Consider the following 22,100-nt stretch of genomic DNA (forward strand, 5'->3'; position numbering starts at 1 on the left):
ATGGCTGAAAGAGTGGTGTGGGAGGCAGGGGTTTCAATTCATGGGGCACTGGCACTGGGCAAAGAGGGAGCTGTTCCATTGGGACTGGTTCCACTTAAACTGGGCTGGGATCAGTGGCCTGGCAAGTCAAATAACTAGGCTTTAAACAAATAAGGTGTGGGGGGTAGGGGTGGAGAAAAATCAAGAGTTCAGGTAAGGGTAAATTTATAAGTCTAAAAAGAGAAAAGTCAAGCTGGTAGAGCAGAGTAGTGATTTGGGTAAAAACAAGCAAAGTGCATCAGGAAGGGACAGAGAGCTTAACAAAGGTTACATCAGGGAAAAGTGGTAAAACTTATAATTAAAGTTATATCTGAATGCACAAAGCATTTGTAACAAGACAGAGGAATTAATGGCACAGAGTTAAATGGGTTTGATATAGTTGCCATTACAGTGATGTGGTTGCAAGGTGACCAAGATTGGGAGCTAAATAGTCCAGGGTACTTGACTTAGAAAAGACAGGCAACGTGGAAAAGGAGATGGGGCAGCCCTGATAATGGATGAGATAAAGACAGTAGTGAGGGAGGATCTTGGCTCAAAAATCAGGCTATAGAATCAGTATGGGTGGAGCTAAGAGATAACAAGGGGCATAAAACACTGGTGGGAGAAGTTTATAGGCCCCCTAATCATAGTATCAATCAGAAAATTAGAGGAGTATAACACAAAAGTAATGCAATAATCATGGGGGACTTTCATTTTCATATAGACAAACAAAATTGGCAAAGGTAGTTTGGAGGACGAGTTCATGGAATGCATTTGCAACAGTTTTCTAGAACAATAGGGCAAGGAATCAACTAGGGAACAGGCTATTTTAGATCTAGTGTTGTGTAATGAGACAGGGCTAATTAGTAATCTTATAAGTACAGGATCCTCTGGGGAAGAGTGATCATAATGATAGAATTTCATGTTGAGTTAAGTCCGAAACTAGGGTTTTAAATTTTAAAAAAGCCAATTATGTAGATATGAAGGGCCAGTTGGCTAAGGTAGATTGGGAAATTAATTTTTTTAAATATATGATGGTAGATAAGCAATGCCAAACATTAAGAAATATTTCATAATTCTCAACAAATATACAGTTCCTGGAGGAATAAAAACACTACGGGAAAAGTGGTCCTACCATGGCTAACTAGAGAAGTTAAGGACAGTATCAGATTAAAAGAAAGAGGGTTACAATGTTGCCATGAAGAGTAAGCTTGATGATTGGGAGAGCTTTAGAAAGCAGCAAAGGATGACCAGGAAATTGATAATGAGGGAGAAAATAGAATACGAGAGTAAACTAGCCAGAAATATAAAAACAGATTGCAAGAACTTCGACAAGTATGTAAAAAGGAAGAGATTAGCAAAAGTAAATGTGGGTCCCTTAGAAGCAGAGACAGGAGAAATTATAATGGGGAATAAGGAAATGGCAGAAACGTTAAACAAATATTTTGCAACTGTCTTCTGGCGGCTGTGCCTTTAACTGTCTATGCCCCAAGGTCTGGAATTCCCTCCTAAACATCTCTGTCCCGCTACCTCTCTCCTCTAAGTTGCTCATTATATCCTACCTCTGACCAACCTTTTGGTCACCTGTACTAATAGCTCATGTGGTTCGGTGTCAAAATTTTGTCAGACAACTCTCCTATGAAGTGCCTTGGGATGTTTTACTACATTAAAGACACTATATAAATGCAAGTTGTTATTGAGCTGCAGTGCAACACTTGTTCAAGTTTTCCAATATTGGTGGGCACCAAATTATCTCAACAGGAGGCGAGTTTGCATCAAGATTTTTTTCCATTTTTGGGACATCTGTCTGCAAACAAGTATTCCCCATCATGAATATCAACAAATCTAAACCAGGTTCTCAATTTTGTGACACAAACCTGAATTTAATACTCAAGCTAGCCTCAGCCCTGTCATTTGCTCCAAATGTCGATGCAATGATTCAAGCCAAGAGGTGCCAGGTATCGGGGAGCAGCGGCAATAGTAACTAAAACTTGTATTTTATCTATCGCGCCTTTTACGACCTCAGGATATCCCAGAGCGCTTTACAAGCATTGAAGTACTTTTGAAGTGCAGTCACTGTTGCAATGCCAGAAATAAAATCTAAATGGAAGCACCAATATGGTTTCAGTATGAAAACTTTATCCATTTCAATATAATTACTTTTGCTGAATGTGGCTCACACCAAATGCCAGGATATCAGATCAGGCGCATCATTTAAAATGGGATTGATACCCTTATCTACACCATGGGCTATCAATTCAATAAAACAGCATGACTACATACCGGAGTGTCTGATTTTTATATCGTCCTGCAATCTTATGGAAATTGCCCTCTTTTTTAGCTTGACATGATGCTATAAAACCCTTTGTGTCAGCGCAGCCCCCAGAATGGATCTCTCCACACACGTTCAGGTAATAGTAGTATTCATCAGTGGTGTCATCGCTCTTCTTTGGGACAACAACGTATGGACGGCTAGGGTCTGGACAAAACAATTTGAAACGGGAATATATTTAAAACTACAGCATCTAAAAAAGCCATTGAAATAAGCAGAAATAGTTGTCAGCTTTCAATCCACTTGGTTAAATATACATTATGTAAAACACAGCCTGCAACTTTGATTCTAAAGGCAGTGAATGGTAACTATAACTAAACTAATTAAATCCCATAAGACTTTCTCTCCAAATGGGAAAATTTGCTGTCAAAAGATAGTGCTTGGAGGCTCTCAAATATTTGAAGAATTAATCCAAGTTATATCCCTTTGTACTACATCTCAAGGTATGGTTCTAAACAACATTAACATTTCTGAGAAGACTCAAATTTTAGAGCAAGCTTTACCCAGATATGCGCTCGTTCCTTGTGGAAAATGTAAAGCTCAAGATATTTGATTGGATGTCAAAGTTTCAACTTTCCTGAATCTGATTATTTGACTTCAAAATCTATTACTACTGTTCACAAGTCAATAACTGCAGCCATTGCCATACCCTGCACTCAGTTGTAGCGCTAATAGTTCAGTTATCCCAGTATGCAGGGCTATAGTTATTAGCTTGTTCTTCTGCAAAGGGAGATGGAAATTGCCTATTTATCCTGTTTGAAAAGCAGTGCACCATTATAGAAATTTTAAACATTCAGGCCAAGGGTTTCCACTACTTTGCACTGGTTTTATCAGTGCAATTTGCCCGAAAATCGGCCAAACCAGCGGAAAAGTTGAGGAATTTTAAGCGCAAGTTACGTCCAGCAAAAATCGAGTTTTGGCAATCTTTTGCGTTGGTTTAAAAAATTGTGCTGGAAGCTGGCCCCTCCCACAAAAGTGGCCACCTCCACCCCCGACTGAATTAATGATATGGTGAGTGTCCACCAATTGCGGCTCTTCAAATTAATCTGGGGGGGTTTTTGGTGCAAAGGCAGTAGTAGGCACTTTTCAAAAGTTTATTTAAAAATATTTAATTCATTAAGAAACTGACTAGTGTACACCAATGAAACTAGTAAATGGCTCTGTATAGTTTTTTTAATTTTTTTTTTAAAGTCATTTTCAGGGATGTTAAAATCAGGTTACTCACAGGTGGTGGACTAGACACTTATTAAAAATGCTTATTTACTGTGATCAACCCATTTTCAGCTGGATCAATAAAACTGCACCAGGTCACCACTCTTAAATACATCGAGGAATATTTCTTAATGCAAGAAAAAAAAATAACAATTACGTTCTATTATGCTGCCCGTCTGGCTCATGGAAGATTCTTCGCTCGGTGATATGCAAATGAGTTTGAGGGGAAACTTGAGCCATAACTTCACTTTGGAAAACTAGCACAATTTCAAGCGCAATTTGTGCCCGGATTGCTGATTGCGCCCAAAGCGTAAACTCTAACCCTCAGTGTTAAGTCATGGAGTATTACATAGCATATATAGCACAGAAAGAGGCCATTCTGCAGGCATTTATGCTCCACTCAAGCCTCCTCCCATTCTTCCTGATCTAATTAACAGCATAACACTCTGCCCTTCTCCCTCATATGCTTATCTAGCCTCCCCTTAAATGCATCTATACTATTCACCTCAACTACTCCCTGCAGTAGCAGTGAGTTCCACATTCTCACCACACTCTGGGTAAAGAAGTTTCTTCCGAATTCCCCATTTGATTTCTTGGTGACTATCTTATATTGATGGCCTCTAGTTTTGCTGTTCAAGTGGAAACACTGTCGACTCTATCGAAACCTATTATTTTAAAGACCTCTATTAGGTCACCCTTCAACTTTCTCTTTGCAACAGGAAATAAAAGACCCAGCCTGTTCAACCTTTCCTATTAGGTATAACCTTGCATTTCTCATATCATCCTTGTAAATCTGGTTTCCACCCTCGCCAGTGCCTCAATATCCTTTTTATAATATGGCGACCAGGACTGTACACAGTACTCCAAGTGTAGTTTAACCAAGGTTCAATACAAGTTTAGCATAACTTGCCTTACTAACCTGCATCGCTACTTTGTGATTTGTGTATCTGTACTCCCAGATTCCTTTGCTGCTCTATCTCATTTAGATTCTTATTTTCCAAGTAATGTGATCTCATTTTTCCCCCCAAAAGGTAATACCTTACACTTATCTATGTTGAATTCCATTTGCCAATTATATACCCATTCTGCAAGTTTATTGTCTTGTAATCAGTTGCAGTCTTCCTCAGTGTTGAGAATCCCCACCCACCCCCAAAAATTTGGTGTCATCCGCAAATTTAAAAATTGTGTTTTTGATTCCAAAGTCTAAATCGTTAATATAAATTGTGAACAACAGTGGTACCAGCACTGATTCTTGTGGGACCCTACTTTCCACCTTCTGCCACTGTGAATAGCTACCCTTTACCCCTACTTTATGCTTTGTCTTGCAGCCAGCTAGCTATCCATTCTGCTACTTGTCCCGACACCACATGCTCTGACCTTATTGATTAGTCTATTATGTGGTACCTTATTGAAGGCCTTTTGGATGTCTAGATATATTACATCTATTGCATTACCCTTGTCTACTCGGTTACCTCTTCAAATAATTCAATGAGGTTGGTCAAGCAAGTCTTTCCCTTTTGAAATCCATGTCAACTATTCATTATATTATTTTTGGTTTCCAATTGTTTTTCTATTTTCTCCTTTAGTAGGGATTCCATTATTTTTCCTACTACCAATGTTAAGCTGACAGGTCTATAAATCCCTGGACATGTTCTAGCTCCCTTCTTAAAAATATAGGTATAATGCCAGCTATCCGCCAGTCCTCTGGCACTACACCTTTTTCTAATGAATTATTAAATAGGTGTAATAGTGCCTCTGCTATCTCTTTCCTAGATTCTTTTAAAATACGTGGATGCAATCCATCCAGGCTAGGGGTTTTATCCTCCGAGTCTGATTAGCTTATTTACGATTTCTTTTTTAATTTTAAATGCAGTTATATCATATATAATCTCCTCTTCTGACTGCATGTCCACCAGATCAGTCTCCCTATTCCCATCTACTTTTTAAAAAAAATTATGTGCTAGCAGAATTTACTATTTTGTTTTATGTTTTGATAAATTAATTTCAGTTCTTTGCCTTCCGAATTTTATTATTTTTCTACTTCTCCCGTAATCTCTTTGTATTCTTCCTCATCATGCTCTCCCTGCTGTCCATGTATATGTCCCTTTCCTTACCCTCAATTTTTCCCTTGTCTTTATTCATCCATGGTGTCTTATTAGTGTTTAGTTTGTTCTTGTTTTTTTAGTGGAGTGTATTTTTCCTGGGCTCTGTTGAACACCGTTTTAAATGTTTCCCATTGTGCTTCTACATCACTTGGTTGCCAATATTGCGGTTAATTTTATTTTCCCCAAGTTCTATTCTCAGCCCCTCAAAAATCAGCTTTTCTTCAATCCATTATCCTGGTTTTTGTCATGCTTATGTCCTTCTCAATTATTATCCTAAACCATATTATATTATGGTCACTATTGCCTAGATGATTCCCACCTTTAACTTCTCTTATCTGCTCTGGTTCATTCCCCATTACCAGATCTATTAGCAAATCCTTCCTTGTTGGGCTTCTTGCATACTGGGTTAGAAAGGAGTCCTGTACACATTGTAGGAACACCAGTCCCTTATCCCCCATGATGATTATTCTATGTTTTTTTACTTTTTCCCAATTTGTTTGCATATTTCTTCCTCCACCTCCCTTCCACTATTAGGTGGTCTGTAGACGACCGCTATTAGTAGGATTAATCCTTTTTTTTTTCTCTCATCTCTATCCACATGGATTCCATTTCTGGCTTACTGATGGTTGCATTCTTTTTTCTACTGCTATTATGTTATCTCTAATAAGTACAGCTACTCCACCGCCCCTTTTTCCCCCACTATCTTTTCTAAATATGTTACACAATGTTTAATTCTCAGTCCTGATTTTTCTGTAGCCATGTACGGATTAGACAAAATCAACATGGATTTATGAAAGGGAAATAGTGTTTAACAAACCTACTGGAGTTTTTTTTTTTTTTTTTTTTAAGGATGTAACTGGTAGAATAGATAAGGGAGGACCAGTTGATGTGGTGTATTTGGATTTTCAGTAGGCCTTTGATAAAGTCCCACGTTAAGAGGTTAGTGTGCAAAATTAAAGCACATTGGATTGGGGGCAATATACTGGCATGGATTGAAAATTGGTTAACAGACAGGAAAGAGTGTAGGAATAAATGGGTCTTTTTCAGGGTGGCAGGCGGTGACAGGTGGGGTACTGCAGGGATCAGTGCTTGGGCCCCAGCTATTCACAATATATATAAATGATTTGGATGAGGGAGCCAAATGTAATATTTCCAAGTTTGCTGATGACACAAAACTAGGTGGGATTGTGAGTTGTGAGGAGGATGCAAAGAGGCTTCAAGGCGATTTAGACAAGTTGAGTGAGTGGGCAAATACATGGCAGATGCAGTACAACGTGGATAAATGTGAAGTTATCCACTTCGATAGGAAAAACAGAAAGGCAGAGTATTATTTAAATTGTGATAGATTGGGAAATGTTGATGTACAAAGGGACCTGGGTGTCCTTGTACACCAGTCACTGAAAGCAAACATGCAGGTGCAGCAGTTAGGAAGGCAAATGGTATGTTGGCCTTCATTGCAAGAGGATTTGGGTACAGGAGCAAGGATGTCTTAGTTATACAGGGCCTTGATGAGACCACACCTGGAGTACTGTGTGCAGTTTTGGTCTCCTTACCCAAGAAAGGATATACTTGCCATAGAGGGAGTGCAGCGAAGGTTCACCAGACTAATTCCTGGGATGGCAGGACAGTCGTATGAGGAGAGATTGGATCGACTAGGCCTGTATTCACTAGAGTTTATAAGAATGAGACTTTATCTTTTTGAAACGTATAAAATTCTGACAGGGCTAGACAGACTGGATGCAGGGAGGATGTTTCCCCTGGCTGGGGGGGTCTAGAACAAGGGATCGCAATCTCAGGATATGGGTTAGGACATTTAGGACTGAGATGAGAAATTTCTTCACTGAGGGTGGTGAACCTGTGGAATTCTCTACCACAGAGGCCAAGTCACTGAATATATTTAAGAAGGAGATAGATAGATTTCTAGACACTAAAGGTATGGGGAGAGAGCAGGAATTTGGTATTGAGATGGAGGATCAGCCATGATCATATTGAATGGCAGAGCAGGCTCGAAGGGCCGAATGGCCTACTCCTGCTCCTATTTTTCTATGCCTCAGTAACCCAGATAATATCTGGTTCCTCGTAACGTATTATTGCCTCCAGTTCCCCCGTTTTATTACAGACACTGCATTGCTGTAGTCAGGGTAACTCTTAATAGCAGTTCCTCTCAATTTATTTTGAAACCATCTTTTTACAGTCCTGTTCTATAATAATTTATTCCTTGGCCATTTATGTCCTCCCTTAGTTTAGTCTGCCCCATGCTCTCCTTTCCCGTCTCGTTTATATTTAAGCTCGTTTCATTTCTTGTAGGTCCCTCTCCCCGTCTGACTAGTTTAAAGCCTTTGCCACCTCTCTATTTACCCTTTCCACTAGGACACTCGTACCACTCCGGTTTAGGTGGAGCCCGTTCCATCAGTAAACTCCTTCCTGTCCCAGTACTGCTGCCAGTGTCCCCTTTTTCCTGGGTACTGAACTCAGAATCCAGTAACCCCTCATCATTCAATCTAATTTTAGTGCATTGTACAGGATTTTGATCACTCCAATATGGTTTCAATTAAAAATAAGGTGTTACAAAAACACCTTAAAATGACTGTGGGTTTTCAATAGGTTGGTACAGAAAACATTGAGCTTCCTTGAGCCTACATGAGGAGTTGCACCACACAGACTAGGAAAGGCCCAGATTCAATTTCCGAGAATGCCACCATTATCCTCAACATCCCTGGGCAGCGGAAGAGGAAAAGGGAGAAAAGCAATGGGCCCTACTCTTGATCACTAATCAATGACCTCTGCTGTATGTGCATGTGTAGGGATGTTGGCGAGAGCAGAACCAGGCTTGCCAACATGCCCACATGTGGGCACACACTCACTTTTATGTTCACAAATAATGGTCACTTCCTCATGGCACCAAAGGAGGCAAGCACCCATGTGCCACATCAGCAAGGAATGCATTCAACCCTTCCCCCACCCCCATGCACACATATGTGCTAATCTCAGATTCAAGTCAACACTATTCCTGAAAGACCTTGCTGTCTTCTTTATCAGATTAAGATATGGTGGTGAAAGTATGATGAATCTGAAACAGCACTTTGTATAATCAGAGTACAGGAAACTCTCGATTTACCGGCACCTAAAAAAAAAATAACCGGAAATCTCTGTTAACCGGCAAAATTCAGGAGTAGGTTCAGGTAAGTTTTACTTCATATTAATGGCCGTTCCTGGATCTGTGGCTGTGTAACTGGGGTTCCTGCACCTGTTGCTAAGCAACAGACGCCTGGATCTTGTGGCCGGGGTTCCTGCACCTGTTGCTAAGCAACAGGGAAGCCTGGATCTGTTGCTGTGTACGGGGCTCTCGTGCCTTTTACTATACCTCTCTGTAATCCGGACTTTTTGATAAACCGGCACCACGCCGGTCCCGGATAAAAAAAAGTTTCCTGTACTTTAAAACTGTCAAAGATTTCAATTAAATATAGGTGTCTTAAATACTTAAAATGCTTCCCAAAACAACTAGTACAATAACTTAGTCTACATTTCTATCATCTTTTATGTCACTGCTCTAGACACCCATAGTTATGTCAACAGCTATTACAGTTGCATTGCCTGTGCAACCAATGATACATGTAATTATTCTGTAACAAAAAGGTACTTTTCTCACCTGTCATTGTGAGGGGAGTCAGGTCAATGGAGAGGTCATGCTGGTCACTCTTAAGCACGCAGCTATGGCTTTCTAGGTAATCTCTGGGACAGGCATATTCAGTAACCCATTCAATTTCATAGCGACAGTTAGTACTGGTAATCAGCTTGGGCTCTGTACCCTATTAAAACAAGAGCACATAATTTTCATTTAGTACATCAAGATTATAAAAAAGAATCAAAAATGCTAATTCTACAGCAGTTTCTAATACTGCTTGAAATGGTTGTAAACACCAAAAAGTTTTCATGTACACCAACTTCAAATGGAATTATAATATCAGTCCTAACAAAAATTTAAATAGGCCTCAAATTTACCCAGTTCACCATAATGGAATTACTTCAGAGATCTTAAATTCTCTCAAATTCAGAAAATATGCCTCAACCTTAGGAATAAATATTAAAAACTATAAAAATTCAAATCTACGTGCTGTGATGGAAGAAAATGTTCTAACCCACTGTGCCATCCAGGTTCCTCGTTAAACTACCCAGAGCAATAAATTTAGTGGAACCTTCATTATCCACCACGACATGGACTCCCTTGGGAGTTAATGGAATTGGACATTCCATCTCAACACATGTCCTAGAGGCATCAAGGGGGCATGCCATATTAGATTTAGTAATGAGTAGTGAGCCAGATTTAGTTAACAGCCTAACTGCGCGTGAACATTTATCCCATAGCGAGCATAACATGATCAAGTTCAACATAGCATGAGAAAGGGAGTAACGTGAAACAGCAGGGGACTTGGAGAAATGTTTTCACCCAGGAGGGTGGTGGGGGTCTGGAACTCACTGCCTGAAAGGGTGGTAGAGGCAGAAACCCTCATCACATTTAAAAAGTAATTGATTATGCACTTGAAGAGCCGTAAGCTACAAGGATACAGACCAAGTGCTGAAAAGTGGGATTAGGGTGGACAGCTCTGTCAGCCAGCACAGACAAAATGGGCCAAATGGCCTCCTTCTGTGCTGTAAATTTCTATGATTCTAGTAAGATTCTAGATTTGAGTAAGGCAGACTTCAAAGGGACAGAGACTGTCCACAGTAAACTGGGCAAATCTGTTAATCGGGAGAACAACAGTACTGCCCCCCGATTATCAAAATCCACAGCAAGGCCTTGGACAACGTGGACCACTTTCCATACCTCGGGAGCCAATGTCAACAAGGGCAGACGTCGATGAAGTCGAACACCGCCTTCAGCGTGCCAGTGCAGCCTTCGGTCGCCTGAGGAAGAGTGTGTTTGAAGACCAGGACCTCAAACCCGGCACTAAGCTCATGGTCTACAGAACAGCAGTGATACCCGCCCTGCTGCATGCCTCAGAGACAATGGACCATGTACAGCAGGCACCTCAAAGCACTGGAGAGGTACCACCAACGCTGCCTTCGCAAGATCCTGCAAATCCATTGGCAGGATAGGCGCACCACCGTCAGTGTTCTTGCTCAGGCCAACCTCCCCAGCATCGAAGCTCTGACCATGCTCAATCAGCTCTGATGGACGGGTCACATTGTCCGCATGCCCGATACGAGACTCCCAAAACAAGCGCTCTACTCGGAGCTCCGGCATGGCAAGAGAGCCTCAGGTGGGCAGAGGAAACGCTTCAAGGACACCCTCAAAGCCTCCTTGAAAAAGTGTAACATCCCCATCGACACCTGGGAATCCCTGGCCCAAGACCACACAAAGTGGAGGAGAAGCATCCTGGAAGGTGCCGAACACCTCGAGTCTCTTCGCCAGGAGCAAGCGGAAGCCAAGCGCAAGGAGCGCACGTCAACCCAAGCACCCCACCCACCTGCCCCTTCAACCACCGTCTGCCCCACCTGTGACAGAGACTGTAGGTCCCGCACTGGACGCATCAGTCACCTGCGAACTCATTTTTAATGTGGAAGCAAGTCATCCTCGGTTCCGAGGGACTGCCTAAGAAGAAAGCGACAGATGATCAGTGGGAGATGTTCAAAAAAGAATTGAATGTGATACAGAACCAGTTTATACCCAAGGGGCAAGAGCTCTACTTGCCAAAAAGTCACAGACAACTAAAGTAGTGAAGGACAGCTTAAAGCAAAAAAGTATACAAAAATGCAAAAAAAATTGCACAGATTCTGGCAAATGGGAAAGATACAAAGACCAGCAAAGGGTCACAAAACAGATAGTAAGAGCTACAAAAAGTGAGTATGAAAGGAAACTTGCAAGGGATATTAATATAATTGTAAAAAAAAATATTTTATGAAAAAAGAGGGTAGTCAGGAGCAATGTTGGCCCCTTAAAAACTGAAAGCGGGGATATCAATGATAAAGAAATGGTGGACATGATTAATAATTACTTTGCAGCAGTATTTACAGTAGAGGAAGAGGATAGCATAACAGAAATCCCAAGGAAACTAAATCAGGGACAGGGACGCAATAAAATTAAAGTAAAAACAGTAATGCTGAAAATAATGGCACTAGAGTGACAAATCCCCAGGACCAAATGGTTTTCAAGGAAGTAGGTGAGCACATTGCAGATGCCCTAACTATAATCTTCCAAAGTTCTCTCGATTCAGGAACCATTCCTTTAGATTGGAAAATTGCGCATGTCACTCCGCTATTTAAAAATGGAGAGAGAGGGAAACCAGGGAATTATAGACCAGTTAGCCTGACATCTGTTGTTGGGAAATTGCTAGAGTCTATAATTAAAGGAAAGGGTGACTGAACACCTCGAAAATTTTCAGTTGATCAGGAGAGCCTGCATGGATTTGTGAAAGATAGGTCAAGCCTGACAAACCTGATGATTTTTTGAAGAGGTGACTAAAGTAGTGGACTGGGGAATGTCTATGGATGTTATTTATATGGACTTCCAGAAGGCATTTGATAAAGTCCCACATAAGAGACTGTTAACTAAGGTAGAAGCCCACAGAATTGAGGGCAAATTATTGACCTGGTTAGGGCTGGCTGAGCAGCAGGAGACATGGAGTAGGGATTACAGGCAGGTACTCAAATTGGCAGGATGTGACTAGTGGTGTCCCGCAGGGATCTGTGTTGGAGCCTCAACTATTCACAGTATTTATTAACGACTTAAGATGATGGCATGGAAAGTCACATACCCAAATTTGCCGACGACACAAAGATAGGTGGAATTGTAAGCAGTGTTGATGGAAACACAAAATTACAAAGGAGTATCGACAGATTAAGTGAATGGGCAAAACTGTGACAAATGGATTTCAATGTAGGCAAATGTGAGGTCATCCACTTTGGACCTAAAAAGGATTTAACAGGGTACCTTCTAAATGTCGAAAGGCTAGAAACAGTGGAGGTCCAAAGAGACTTTGGGGTCCAGGTACATAGATCATTAAAATGTCATGAACAGGTACAGAAAATAATCAAAACGTCTAATGGGATGCTGGCCTTTATATCTAGAGGAATAGAATACAAGGGGGTAGAAGTTATGCTGCAGTTATACAAAACCCTGGTTAGACCACACCTGGAGTACTGTGAGCAGTTCTGGGCACCACATCTTAGGAAGGATATATTGACCTTGGAGGGAGTGCAGCGTAGGTTTACCAGAATGATACCCTGACTTCAAGGGTTAAGTTATGAGGAGAGATTACACAAATTAGGGTTGTATTCCCTATCATTTAGAAGGTTAAGGGGTGATCGGATCGAAGTTTTCAAAATATTAAAGGGGATAGGGTAGGTAGAGAAAAACTATTTCCGCTGGTTAGGGATTCTACAACTCGGGGGCATAGTCTAAAAATTAGAGCCAGACCTTTCAGGATTGAAATTAGGAAACACTTCTACACACAAAGGGTGGTAGAAGTTTGGAACTCTTTCCATAAATGGCAATTGATGAAAGATAAAATTGTTAATTTTAAATCGGAGATTGATAGCTTTCTGTTAACCAGAGTTATTAAGGGATAAAGGCCAAAGGCGGATATATGGGGTTAGGTCGCAGATCAGCCATGATCTCATTGAATGGCTGAGCAGGCTCAAGGGGCTGAATAGCCTCTTCCTGTTCCTAACACCCATCATGCAAACCAAGCTTTGAACCTCCTTTTGTGGCGCAGAGTTAAACCATGCCAGAAAACCCTATTTAAGAGTCACGCTTGATCGCACCCGGTCATATAGACCTTGGGAAGAAACTAAAGAGTAGGGTCAACTTGATCCAGAAACTCGCCGGATCCACATGGGGGGCAGACGCTCAAACCCTCCATACAGCAGCACTTGCCCTGGTGTACTCTACAGCAGAGTACTGCTCTCCAGCATGGCTATCAAGTCCACATAGTAAATCCCTGGATATCCAGCTGAATTCCACGAGAATTATCACTGGTACGCTTTTATTAACACCAACACCTTGACTGCTTGCGCTTGCAAACATCACACCAACGCCGCAAATATGTAGTCTCCAGAGAATACAACCACTACACCAGCAAAGACATGCCAATCCAGGCCAGCTTGAACAACCTATCACCAACCTGTCTCAAATCTAGAAGGCCATTTTGGACCGTTGCCGAAGCCCTTCAGCGATCTCCCCTCAGCCTTGATGACCGATGGCGAAATGCTTGGAAGAACTGACATGTGGAATGCATTCCTTAGAGGACCCCATAGTACAACCTGAAGGATCAAACCTTCTTCGCCAACAGTGGACAACCATCAGCTGCCTCAGAACCAGTCATGGTAGATGCTGCCATCTTCTCCCATAGATGGGAGATTAAAGCATCCCCATCATGCAAATGTGGAGCTCCTCATCAGATCCTGGAGCACATCATTGAGCACTGCCTTCAGAGGAAATTCGAAGGCAGCCTACAAGATATCCACGCTGTTACACCAGAAGCTTTTGCCTGGATATCTGACTTGGATATGGACATCTGATACCGACATTTGATTTGCTACTAGCATACGAAAGATGATGGAAATTGGTAGATAATCGAGGTTCCATTGTATTGTAATATTGGTCCTTAATTCACGATTTCAATTTTCATCTCTTGGCACACTATTTAAATTGCTAATGCCAGTTCAGCAAATTTTCACTTCTTCCTCCACACTCTGTCAGTTAAGACTCAGCGTTCTGCTTTAATGACCAAAGGAAACTATCTTTCACGAATTTTTCCTTGTTAAAAATAACTTTCTGGCAACCTTGATTTCCACTAAAAGTCTACTGGACAAATCAAGAACCTGGATAATTGGAGTGGAGATAACAGCAGTTCCACCGTACTCTCTTCACAAGTCAACTGCTGTCTTGGTTAGACTGGCTTTGGCACAGCAATGCTACTGCAGTCCTCAAAAATGGTTAAAAGTAGGTTGGCTTATCATGAAGGCTAATTGGCAACAAAATAAACAATGCAAATAATTTGCTGGGGCTGGGAAAGCTGGCAGTTTCCGTCACCATTACAAATTAAAGTGTGACTGGTTTTTGAAATGAATACTGTAGAATCCAAATTTAGGTTTGTACAAAATTCAGAATTTTTCATACCAGGATTTAATAATTGCATATTACATGCATAGAGTGTACATAATTTCCCAATTTACAAAGGATAAATAATTTAACTAAACAAAGGTTATCTTCTGTAGAAATACTATAGGAAGCATATGAACTTGAAACAAAATCTGGTCTGGTCAATTAAGTGCCAAAACTCCCAAAGAGAAGGTCACTAAACAGTTCTGGAGGTAGGCACCACCCTCTTGCAACAGTTAGTCTGGGTATCAAATGAAAAATCTTAAAATAGTAAGATGTTCTACTATGGAGGCAGAATTGGGCAGATATCAAATAGCCCCAATAAATTAACAGCACCAACCACTATGAAAAATGTATGATCAAAATGCTTCCTTCAGTTTATGGAGGTTATGAGCTTGCGAGGGAAACAGAATTGTGCTTTTCCTCCATCATCCTCACCTCACCCCAGAAAAGACCAGCTTTCATCTTTAATACAAATACAAATGCTTTCAGCCCTTGTCTACAAACCTCTCTTCTCCCAGAGGGGCAGATTAACATAATGGTGACTGCAGGTTTATGATCGCCACAAAACGCTGGTGACTTCTCATCTCCAGTATATTCTTTGGCATAGTGAAGTACTAACCTGAAACAAATTGAAGAATGTAGTTAAAATCTCAAGCCTTTTGAGGTTTACTTGTACAAGGTGATATTATAACTAGTTTTAAAAAAAAGCATGTTGAAATTTGAAAAAAGGGCTCATGACACAAAGACCAAAGCAATTATTTGAGAAAAACAAGGGTTAGGAATACTGCTGTGTTTATGATCTGCAAAGTTAGCACAGTTCTTTTACTTTGCTAATTCTCTCTCCTTCAGAAGAGGTCAACTCCTTCCTGGGGTGCAGTTCCATGGGCACCAGCTCTTCAATGCCATGTCCATGAAGCCATTATTACTGAGCAAGTCTTGACAGCAAGTATTTGGATACAGGTAGCATCACAGCAGTGTGTAATCCAGTCCTCACCACCTACAGGAAACTCTCTTTTAACCGGCACCTAAATATCCAGAAATCTCAACCGGCAAAATTCAGGAGCAGGTTCAGATAATTTTACTACATATTAGTGGCCATGTAACCAGGGTTCCTGGATCTGTGGCCGTGTAACCAGGGTTCCTGCACCTGTGGCCGTGCAACAGGGACTCCTGGATCTGTGGCCGTGTAACCGGGGCTCCTGCACTTGTGGCCGTGTACAGGGCTCTCGTACCTTGGTAAGTATACCTCTCTGTAATCCGGACTTTTTGATCAACTGGCACCACACCGGTCCCGTCGGTGCCGGATAAAAAAGAAAGAGCTTCCTGTATATCACACACACATTTAGTAGAAGTCGTCTGATGCCCATCGCAAGTGGGAAATAAATTTAGTCCATTTTCTCCCGGGGTGCCAAAGCCAAGTTTAGCACTTCTTCTGCCGTCCCTGCTGAGATCGGCTAACAACACAGTCCTGATAGTTAAGCTGCATTTCTTCTTGTTTGAATGGCTCAGTTGCTCACTAACAGCATTAGAAGGTTTAAAGTCGCCTTTTCAACAGTTTACCCAACTTCTCAATAAAAATGCCAACATTGCATATCAAAGCTACTCCTAGGATACAACAGTGGGTGAAAATAATGAAGTGGTAGAATCCCTTTTGTTCCAAATTTTGACTTCTCGGATGTTCTACAATGAACCGCGGTGAAAGGGCACGCGAGGAGTGTGCAAGGGGGGTAGGGACCGAAGAGAGTAAGCGCATTCACGCGGGAAAGCACAGAGAGCAACATAAAAAAAAAAGAAGGACGGAGAAAACAAGTAGAGAGAGGGCGAAGAAAAAAGATTGAGGAACTGGAAAGAAAAAAATATCAAGAGTTAAGTCAAGTCAAGATTTAATTGGTAAAGGCCCCTGGGTACATGACGTGTGGAGACCAAAGGGTAGTGAAATGAAACCTCAACAAGTGTACAATGATAAAGAATTCAATTGGGGAAGTGCAATTATCTCCATTACAAGATTAAAATAGCATGAAAACTAGAAATCTTGGACAAAGCTCACTGTATTTCCAGAAACTGAGAACTCGCTGTGCACAGCGCCTACTATACAAATACAAAATGCAGAGTGCATTTCAAATGGGGTCCCCGCTGTGTTCTGTCCTAAATTAACTTTACAACTTTTTATATAGTATACTTAAAAGCACAATCAAAACAAAAGTTTACTCTACTTCAGAACTGCATTGGACACACATTGGGCCAGATTTTATAGGAGAAATAAACGGTGGTTGGCGGAGAGGAACTTCCAATGCAAAAGCCCACAGAAAGACTTTGGGCAAGTGCAAGTCCAACGGCATTCGTTACTGACCACATAATCTGGCCCATTTACACCTTTCATCGCGAACTGTGCAGTTCCAGACTGTCTGGCTCATCATTCACGACATCAAAGATACGGAGTCTTTTTTTTTCTTCCAATACAGGAAACTTTGATTTATCCGGAGGTTGTATGTCCGGAGACCTCGATCTACCGGCAGAAATCAGGAGCCGTTTTGTTAGGTTTTTTTTTCTTCTCGTAGGTTTTTTTTCTTCTCGTGGCTTTGTTTTCAACAGTCGGGCTCTGGAAAGTCTCTCTGAAGCTGTTGCTAAGCTACAGAGATGCTTCCAAGGTACGGGCCGACTGTTAACAAGCTGTTGCTAAGCAACAGTGTTTGTTGTCAGATACGGAGATGAAAATCTTCGTATGCTTCAATATTAACTTTGTATGTCCGGCAGTTTTGATAGATCGGCAACAGCTCGGTCCCGTCGGTGCCGGATATAACAGTTTCCTGTATATCAGTCTGCATAAAAAACATGAGTGTGCTCTGCAGTGCGGTCTTCATTGCTCTGGAACATCAGTAAGAGATCAAATTCTGCATTCCAAATCTGCGCACACATACCAACTTCCAACTGCCATTAGTCAAGCTAATAGGATTGCTAGTGACAAATTGAAACACCTCCCTTGTAGGGGTCTCCACAATGCTGCAGAAACAAACTGCTATGTAGCTGGTGGCCAGAATCTCTGGTTTCATCTACAGATGCATCATTGTAGTATTGCCAACATTTTGGTGGAATGGCAATGTTGCCACTCATTTGTGTAGTAGCTTCAGCAACTCCATTTGCAATCCACAGCCAGTTAAGCAGCCTCAAATTTGCAACCGGATTGATCAGGGAGGTAACAGAAGTGGCCCCAAGTTGAGATTCCAAAATCTCTCTTCCATTCTTTGCACCACCCCCTCTCCCTCCCAATTATGTCAACTACCCAAACAGCAGTAAAGAGTGTACAAAAAGACCTGTGTCTGAATATACCCACAATGAACATGCATGCATTCATTTGCCTTGCATTTAGTCGCCAGTCAAAATGTCTAAGCAATTTCCACCCCCATGTCAATCCCATGTTTATTTCCACTTATCTGTAGACTTAAGATAGTGGACCCAGAGGATGGAGACAATGGCCAGGATTTTGCAGTCAGCAGTGAAGTGACAGCGCTTGCCGCTGACCTCTAAGAAAGCTGTCCACAAAGTATTGATTTCCACTTTCTGTAGGGGATCTGTGGTGTTCAGCAAGAGTGATGATTCTCTCAGACAGCAAATCAGGAAGTAAAAAGCAAGTTTCATTATTCACTTTTTAAATAATTTTACAGAAAGCAAAATAAAGATTAGGACATACACATGGGATTAAGGCAGAAGCTGAAATATCAAAATTTTAAAAATATATTTTTAAAAAAATTTGGAATTAGTCAGCAAATTACACTCCACAAAATAAAATTCGCTTTTCAAGGCCAGAGAAGTTGTTCAGCAGTAATTATGACTTAGCACGCTATTAAAAAGTTACACCTCCTTCAATAGGTTTAATTTTTTCAACAGCGGGAATAGTCCATAAAAAGTTGAAGTTCATGTCAAATCATTGATTTCTAATTGATTCCATCTGTGAAGACTGCAACAGCGCACCCTGTGGAGGAGCAGGGTATCACCGACAGCAACTTCCAGGTGTCCACAACTAACTGCACATCTGCGGATGCCATAAGTTGCTATCAGTTTCACAGAGTAATGACTGCAAGAGCGCCAACAGTTTTGCCACCACTACAACCGCAAATTCCGCGCCAATATACACCATTCTAAAGATTCCAGAGAAAGTTAGAGTAAGGAAAATATGGTTGTTAAATACATTGGGTTACTTGTAAATTATCATAGAGCTCCATTCAAAGATAAAATGTAGTTTGGATTAGGAAAGTTGCAAAGCAACTCTGACTAAAAGTGTATCAGAACATGAGAAAATGCAGGCTTAGCATAGTATAAAAGGAATAGTAAAACATTATCCTGGTGTTCTTTCGTATCCAACATCTTACAAGAAATTCATTGATACATTTACGAACATTCAATTACAGTAGCTCTCACTTCATTATATCATGGCCTCAGATAGCTCACTACAAAGAATCCAATTATCAGAATTCAGGTTACAGTTGAAGGTTTACACTAAGTGGTTTCTATGTAATCACAGGGTAAAAGCAGCTCCAACTTTTAAAAATATATTGTATAAACGCATGCAGTCAAGTGTCGTACTTGGAATTCTGAAGTTGTACTGCATACCTGTCTTTACCAACCAGTTTTAAAGCAGCTGTTGGTCGGCCAACATCAAATGCGGTCAATCCTTTCAATAAGCAGGCACTGCTGCCAGGTTTACATGCTGAGGTTTTCCCTGAAGGAGCTGGCAATTAAATAGACACAAATATACTATTAAAATTAGCAGAACTGAGAACTCCCCAATGGCACTGTATTATCTCATTTCAAAGTTATAAAGTATTGCAAAGTATTTACAGGCCATTCAACAGGTCCATGCCCCATACGAGCCTCCTCCCACCTTACCTCATCTCACCCTATCAACATATCCTCCTATCCCCTTCATGCACTTATCTAGCTTCACCTTGAATACATCTATGCTAGTCGCCTCAACTACTCAGTGTGGTAGCGAGTTCCACATTCTAACCACTCTGGCTAAAGACATTCCTCCTGAATACTGGATTTATTAGTGACTATTTTATATTTATGGCCCCTAGTTCTGGTCTCACCCACAAGTGGAAGCATCTTTATATCTACCCTATAAAACCCTTTCATAATCTTAAAGATCTCTCAGTCTTCTCTTTTCTAGAGAAGATAACCCCAGCCTACTTTGATATGTATAACACCTCAGTTCTGATTACCTTCTCCAGTGTCTCTATATCCTTTTCATAATAACAGAGACTAGAACTGTTCACAGTCCTCCAAGTGTGGTCTAACCAAGGTTCTATACAAGTTTAACATCACTTGTCTGCTTTTCAATTCTATCCCTCTAGAAATAAACTCGTGCTTGGTTTGCTTTTTTTTTTTTTTTTAAATGGCCTTATTAACATGCGTCGCTACTTTTAGTGATGTGTATCTGTACCCCCCAGACCCCTCTACTCCATTTAGACACTTATTTTCCAAGGAGTATGTGGCCGCCTTATTCTTCCTATCAAAATGTACTACCTCACACTTAGCTATATTGAAATTAATTTGCCAATTACACGCCCATTCTGCCAGTTTATTAATGTCTTCCTGTATTTTGTCACAGTCCTCCTCTCTTAACTACAACCCCTCAATTTGGTATAGTCTGTAAATTTTGAAATTGTACTTCAGATTAGAGTCAAAATAGTTTATGTAAATGCTGAACAACAATGATCCCAGCACCGATCCTCGCAGAACATCACTTCCCACCATTTGCCAGTCTGAGTAACTACCTTTAACCCCTACTCTGTTTTCTGTTTTGTAGCCAGCTTGCTATCCATTCTGCTACTTGTCCCCTGACTCTACATGTTCTGACCTTAGTCACGAGTCTACTATGTGGTATCTTATCGAAGGCTTTTTGGAAATCCAAACATATTGCGTCTACTGCATTACCCTTATTTCCCCTTTATATTACTTCTTCAAAGAATTCAATAAGGTTGGTCAAGCATGGCATTCCCTTTTGGTATCTGTGCTGGCTACCAATGTTCCCTTTAAGCTGTGCGACCACGCAGCACTCTGCAGCTCCCACACAGCCGGCTCACCGGCTTTTAAATAGGAAAAACCGCGCATGCGCTGTATTTTGAATGGGCCACACAGGGCCGCGCACCCAAAACAAAAATTGAAGGAAAATATAAAGGGAACATTGCTGATTGTATTATATTTTCAGTTTCTAGATGTTTTTCTATTAAATCTTCAAGTAAGGATTCCATTACCTTCCCTACCACCGATGTTAAGCTAACTGGTCTATAGTTCCCTGGACTTGTTCTATCTCCCATATAGGAATCACATAAGCTGTCCGACAATACTCTGGCACTATTCCCTTTTCCAATGAATTTTTATTTATATATATGTAATAGTGCCTCTGCGATCTTCTCCCCAACTTTTTAATATGCGCGGTTGCAATCCATCCAGACAAGCGGTTTTATCCTCTCTTGATTAGTTTATGAATTAGCTTCCCCCCCTTCCATGTCCTTATATCGGTTTTGATTTCCCAAGAGACAATAAGGGATATTATATTATATTATATTATATTATATTATACAACTGCAAGTTGGTGTCAAAATAAATGAGGTACAAGGTTCATAAACTATGCAAGCTAGAGAAATTCATTAGCTGAAATGAAATGTTAACTGACCTATATCTCTACAAATATTGATATAGAAGTCATCATCCTCAGGGGAATCAACCAAATAGCCTCCAGAATTCTTTATCAGTGGATTTAAATCACGTTTCTTCCCATCTTCATCAAACACATAACAGGGAACCTTAAAAAACATGTTAATTTGTAAGCAAAGGTTAATAAAAGTGTTCTTAAAGCTTAAATGAAGAACGTCTATGGAATATTTAGTGAACATGTGACAATTAGACCAGTCAACAAACATTGCACAAATATAAAAACTGGTAACAGTTTACACAAACCGCTGCTTTGATGAATGCATGCTCCACGCAGGAAACCTCATTCATCAGCTGCGCATATCAGGAAATTGAGGGTGTAATTCCTGCAATCTTCCGTCCATTAAAATTAAATAGATGGAAAATGAGGTGAGCATTCCTGCAATTTTCTGATGTACATTCCCCAAGAGGCACCTCTACATTTTAGGGTGGAGAAAAATTGGCCTTAATGCATTTGGAAATTTTTCAAACAGGTGGGGATAAGACTTTTTTTTTAATAAAAAGGCCTATTCGCATTGATCATTTTGAAGAGCCCGCTTCAAAACGGCACGTGAAAAATATACTGGAAACCACCAATACCTAATGCAAATCAGCTTTCAGCTATACAGATCAC

General features: G+C 40.8%; 1 protein-coding gene across 2 annotated transcripts in view; it reads right to left on the minus strand.

Moving 5' to 3' along the window:
* Window positions 1-22,100, minus strand: part of igf2r (insulin-like growth factor 2 receptor) — a 211,196-nt gene that overhangs the window by 154,952 nt on the left and 34,144 nt on the right. For both annotated transcript variants that reach the window (XM_085982001.1, XM_085982000.1), the window contains exons 5-9: window positions 21,450-21,579; window positions 19,382-19,499; window positions 15,278-15,392; window positions 9,317-9,476; window positions 2,302-2,497 (exon numbers count right to left, since the gene is read on the minus strand). In XM_085982001.1, coding sequence (XP_085838127.1) covers window positions 2,302-2,497; window positions 9,317-9,476; window positions 15,278-15,392; window positions 19,382-19,499; window positions 21,450-21,579 — 719 coding nt within the window. The remainder of the gene's footprint in view (window positions 1-2,301; window positions 2,498-9,316; window positions 9,477-15,277; window positions 15,393-19,381; window positions 19,500-21,449; window positions 21,580-22,100) is intronic.

This window comes from Somniosus microcephalus, chromosome 3 (genome assembly GCF_052327205.1).
Source record: "Somniosus microcephalus isolate GS21.2 chromosome 3, FLI_Smic_1.0, whole genome shotgun sequence".
Taxonomy (NCBI): Eukaryota; Metazoa; Chordata; class Chondrichthyes; order Squaliformes; family Somniosidae; genus Somniosus; species Somniosus microcephalus.